The 5,399-nt window shown below is 38.9% G+C and overlaps 1 protein-coding gene across 1 annotated transcript; it reads right to left on the reverse strand.

Moving 5' to 3' along the window:
* Positions 1 to 193: 193 nt before the first annotated feature.
* LOC119585091 (proteoglycan 4-like) lies at positions 194 to 3,961 on the reverse strand (the record flags this gene model as incomplete). The annotated part of the gene is given in 1 exon segment (XM_037933709.1): positions 194 to 3,961. A coding segment is annotated over 1 exon segment (656 nt), but the record flags the coding sequence as incomplete, so codon positions are not given.
* Positions 3,962 to 5,399: the final 1,438 nt, after the last annotated feature.

The raw sequence follows: 5,399 nt of genomic DNA on the forward strand, positions 1-5,399 counted from the left end.
ATGTGGTAAACCTTTTACTTACAAGCTTTTTCTAGCAAGCATTAGTTGGAGCAAGGTTTAATTTCCAAACATGTGGTATACACTTAACAATAGCTTTTCCATAGTATTTTGTTTTCACATTTTGTGTTACTTGCAAGATGTATATGAACTTTGTGGTCATAAATTAGGAGGAGGGAAAAAGAGAAACAAAAGGTCTGAAGCTGTACATTTAATGTAAGGTCTGTGCTATGGGTACATACAGTAAGGTCAGATTCACAACTTAAGGGTCCCGCCATGACGTTGCTCATCTCCCAACTCGTCAGATTTGGCTATAAATTCCCAAATCATATATGAGAGAACAGAAACTGATTCATCTTTTCAAAATATCAAACTTAAATGTAAAAGAGAAGCATGGGAAAGGTTCCTATAAACAATACAGCCTTCAAAGACCAATTCACATAGGATATTTGAGTAGATCTTACAAGTGCACATCACAAGTGCAGGTTTCAATCAGTGTTCAAGAAGCTTAATATTTTACTGTCCTCATATATGGCAAGGGAATAAAAGTCCTAAATTCCATACATCTTGCGGCATTGGCAATAGAAATGAGTCTGGGGGGTAAGCAGGATCTGACGCTGACACCTGCAACTTATGCGAGAATTTTGACTAGAAGCGTAAACGGCGTCGTGTGATGGAGAATGGTGACGCCCCATGGTGACAGCCAGATTTGACCCTTATATGAGCTTCAGTAAGGTTCAAGTCCCTTATTAGCAATGGAATAGAAACCCTATCCAAGCATTCATAAGGCTCCAATGAGGAAAAGCAATAATTACTTTTTTTCTACATTTTCTTTTCAGGGGGAGAAAAACAAATGCCGAGTTGTATATAATTGGGTTTCCATAAAGTAATTGTTGTTACTTGATCAAAAGTATCACAAAACTTTGCTGAAACTACAAGTAAGGACGGGAACTAAATTTCTTGCCTAAAGAGTGAATTTTGAGTCAGAGTTGGGATTTCTGCTAAGCTGATAGCCCTTCACCATCACAGGATGCGGGACCTACCAAAATCACAGCTAGGATCTGGGATCAGCAATTTTGAAAAGTATGTTGGCACTTAAATCTATTCACGTTAAGGTCTTATGAGAGGTTCTTTAGAAACAAAAATGTGCAAGGAACACAATCCCCAAATCAAAATTGCTGACCCTTACAATGGATTTTATATCATTTTTTACATACTCAGTGAAATGGAAAATTAAATTACCTAAAAAATATATAAAACTCCTTAATGCTTGATGGAATGTGTTGCAGTTAATAACATGACAAATGAACTACAAAACAATACAAAAATAAGCTGTTACAATGAAGTGACAAAAGGAAAATTATGTATCACCATGGGACATAAACAATAATGGTGAAATTTGCCAGAGACCGAGACCAATCTGCCCAGTATAATAATTAGCCAACACTATACTAATTATAACAATATAAATAGCTTTACCATTCAAAACTATATAATCAAACCCTTGGCAGTTTTCAGTAGAGGAACAACTCAGGAGTGTACACTTCACGCCATAAAAATTGAATCATTTGTAACTTTCATCTTTGGTATAAATTTGAAGATAAAGAAATTTCATTAAGTAGGTTTTTTAACCTTCAATTACACAATGACAGAATATAATACAGTGTTTAATCAAGGTTTAGTGAATTAGGTTATCAATAATGCACCTTTCAAGATTTCCTCATGTTAGACAACTCTAAAGATTCCTGCTAAAATCTCACATATCAGGACCACTGTACTCCAGGCTTCTAGGATTCACACTTTCAAAAATCCTACAAAGTTTATTTTTATAATCTTTCAAGAGTACTAAAAGCTTGATTCTAGACTTGCGGATGCCAAGTGTTCCCCTGTATAGGCATTAGTATTAAGGCCAGGATGAAATGCCAAGTTTGACCCAAGTTCCTTCTAGTACTTCATCTAAAGTTATAGTTATATATCCCTAGGACACAGACAGTGCTCAGAGCAGAAATAGCACCCTAGGACACGACTTCACGTTCTACCTAGGAGAGACTTCAAGCCCTAGGATAGACTTCACGACCTAGGTTATACTTCATGACCTAGGAGAGAGTTAGCCTCTTAATCATTTTGGCAGAGTTTTACCCTAAGAAGACAACTTTCATATCCACACATACAACTTTAAATCCCTTTGTTAAATAAATAACATAAACTGATAACACAGTTTAAAACCATGCCAATGTAAATTTGCATATATATATATACACCCATTATACCCAATATTCCTATTATATAGAGTTCACATCTAAAATCAATGTTTTATTACACTGTTTCTAGATATGTAAAGTGTAGATACAGATTTTTTTTTTTTTTTTACTTTAATATTTCCTAACATAACATATGTTCATTCAAACAATATCTGTCAATTCAGCCACACATTTTACTCTGAAGGTCCAGAATACAGTACTCTCAGCTGATATCAATTTGTTAAACTTTCAGAGAATACCCATAATTTCCTCAAAGTTTAAGACAAGTTCATCCAAAATGTAAATCAGCATTTTTAAAAGTTCTACACAAGTGTGTTGCATCATTAGTATATTTCATTTCTTTCAACAAATATGACACTTACACTCCAAAACTTCACACTTGGGGAGTTCTGGCAGTGTTCCAGTTCTCTGAGATAATGTAATGAGCCACCGTAAACAGATGACAAGTTGAATGGTTGTAACAAGATAAATTATCTGAATCTCTGGTCACACTTGGCATTCCCTGCAAACACCATGACTCTGGCTTGCCTTTCATTCTCACATTTTCAATAAAAGCTAAACATATAGAAACTAAAATGGACCTTATCGGTCATATTATAAACAATCTCACATTCTTAGCCTACTAGCAAGTGCTTCGTATAAGAAAAACCCACAGGAAATACTATACTGCGTAGCCTTGAGTGAAGTCCAGAAAGAGTTAAATAGCATCTATGACAACTAACAAAAATAGTATGAGTATTGCGATTAAACATCTGGCTGAATTGATGGCCTGTGGGTTTTCTCAACATTTCATATACCGAAGATGTGCTGTTGACCAAGAACCCAGCATGAATGTGGGGTCATTGACAGTGGCATAAATTTTCTACATCACCAAAATCTGCATGGAATGGTTGTTAACAGCTCATCCTTCGGCTTATTAGAAATATCCATGAAGATGCACCAAAAAATTAGTTATTGTTACCTACAAATTTAGTAACTGTTCATGTAGCAAACTATCTTCATAGATATCTCACTTGAAATTGGAACATGGCTATTGGATTTGGGCACCTAGACTTTGCTGGGAGGATCTTTATCTTTTGCGCCCCCCCAGAAGGAATCAAAACGGGCACGGGCCTTGTCTAGTGCATCAGTTACCGTCCTACCGGAAGACGGGGAGACAAGGGAAGGGGGCTTAGACTCCTGTGCTGCACCTACACTCTGTGGCTGGGGGTAGTAAGGGGCATCTGGAGCCTCCAGTACACGGTAAGGGGAGCCCTTGGGCTTGGTTGGGGGATCAAGAGGAGCTTCAAGCACCCTGTAAGGTGAAGGCTTAACAGGGGGCTCTGGCTTTGTGGGAGACTGCTCAGGAGCATCCTTAACCTCAGAAGGACCTCCTGGGGCTTCTAATACACGGTAACCAGCACTCTTTGGCTGCTGTGGTTCAGTTGGAGCATCAAGTACCTTGTATGAACCAGTCTTGGGGGAGTTAGTTGTACCTACAGATGGCTTGTCAAACATGAAGGAAGGATCGTCGAGGCACCTAAGGTTAGTGCCGGGGACACTGCGGACACCAACAGGCTTTGATTCAGCTGAACTGGTATCCTTTGCAGGTTCAGAGGGAAGGGGCACCTCAGGCTTGGTAGGAGATGGTGTACCTGAGCTCTTGCCATTCATGCCATTGAGGGAGCCAAACATGGACATTGTCATAGGATCAACCGCACCTGTAAGAACCACCACCCATGCAGTCAGGAACAGATCGTTATGAGTGCAAAAAAGAAACTGTGAGGATCATTTGGATTCTGAAGAATAAAAAAGTTAATTGTTACCCAGTCAAAAGAAAATTCCAGGAGATGGGCTAAAAGAGTGCAAACTACACCGCTGGTGCAAAAAAAATTTAGGAAGGAAGAGCTAGAGCATTTTCCTCATAAGACCTCTTACTGAAAGGAGAAATCAGTGTTCTGGGAGTTCATGCCATTGAAGGGCTGAGAGCTTCTTAGGGTTTCTGAAGCTGTCCCATTGACAGGAAAAAGGGTGTCAGAAGGTTGTGAGGGGAAGTTAAAGATGTTAGTGTCAGATTCATTATTTTCTAGGAAAGGGTTATTATCACTGTTAAAGCTATTGTTAAAAGGGTTGTTAGCAATGGATTTTCCTCCATTAGTCTGGTATTCAATGTTTATTGGGGAAGAACCAACAAGGTCACTGGAACTCTTAACACTTATACTCTCTGCCATAAATGGTCTTATTTCAGATGGTGAAGACTCCTCATGAAAATGTGGTGAATTATCAAATGCAGAGGTTTCCTGATGGAGTGAAATATCTGAACTGTTTGAGGAATCCTTTTTGAAATCTCCATTAAAGAAATCATCACCTGAAACAAAAGATGTATTATTATCGGGCAGAGGGGACAGAGAGGGCTCTACTATGTTGTTAGTGCTAGTTCTGTCACTTCTGCTGTGATGGTCAGTCTCATAGTTTGGCTCCATCTCAAACACAATGGAATCGGTCAGAGTCTCTGTAAAGAAAGGCTTATTATGAGCAGCTGAATCTGCCAAAGAGATGGATGGATTTTCAAATATGTATCTGCTATTAGTAGAAGGTGATACACTGTCATCATGTGTCTTGGTCATGAGGTGTGGAGAGCCTGTCCTACCATCTGCCTTATCAGCATTCACCCACTGTGAACTATTAGGTGAGTTATCAGAAACTGCAAAGCCATCATCACTTTCAGTTTCCTGTGGAACCATGTCTTCTGAGCTAGCATCAGAGTCAAGCTCTCCTGCAGGTATCCTTGTCTGAGGGAATGTGACGTCATTATTACCGTCAAAATTACTCAGGACTTCAACTGATTCTACATCAGATTCAATATCCTTCTCAACCTTTGTTTCCTGATTATTAAAAAAACTGTCATAAGCATCCTTTGATGAGGTGGAAGAGGACAATCTTGAACGAGGAGGTGTATCCTGCAAATGAGCTGATTCTGAAATTTGTTCGAACTCAGAAGGGACTTTTAGATTGGAGCTTGGCAAGGGAAATGCCTCACTGTAAGCACCAGGATTACTCTTAGCATAAACTGTGTCAAAATCTGCTACATTTCCCTTGTCAGCATTCTCTGCTTCTTGCTCATTTACAATGTGGTCATATGTAACTCGAGTTGAGGATGAG

Source organism: Penaeus monodon, chromosome 19 (assembly GCF_015228065.2).
Source record: "Penaeus monodon isolate SGIC_2016 chromosome 19, NSTDA_Pmon_1, whole genome shotgun sequence".
In the NCBI taxonomy this organism is placed as follows: Eukaryota; Metazoa; Arthropoda; class Malacostraca; order Decapoda; family Penaeidae; genus Penaeus; species Penaeus monodon.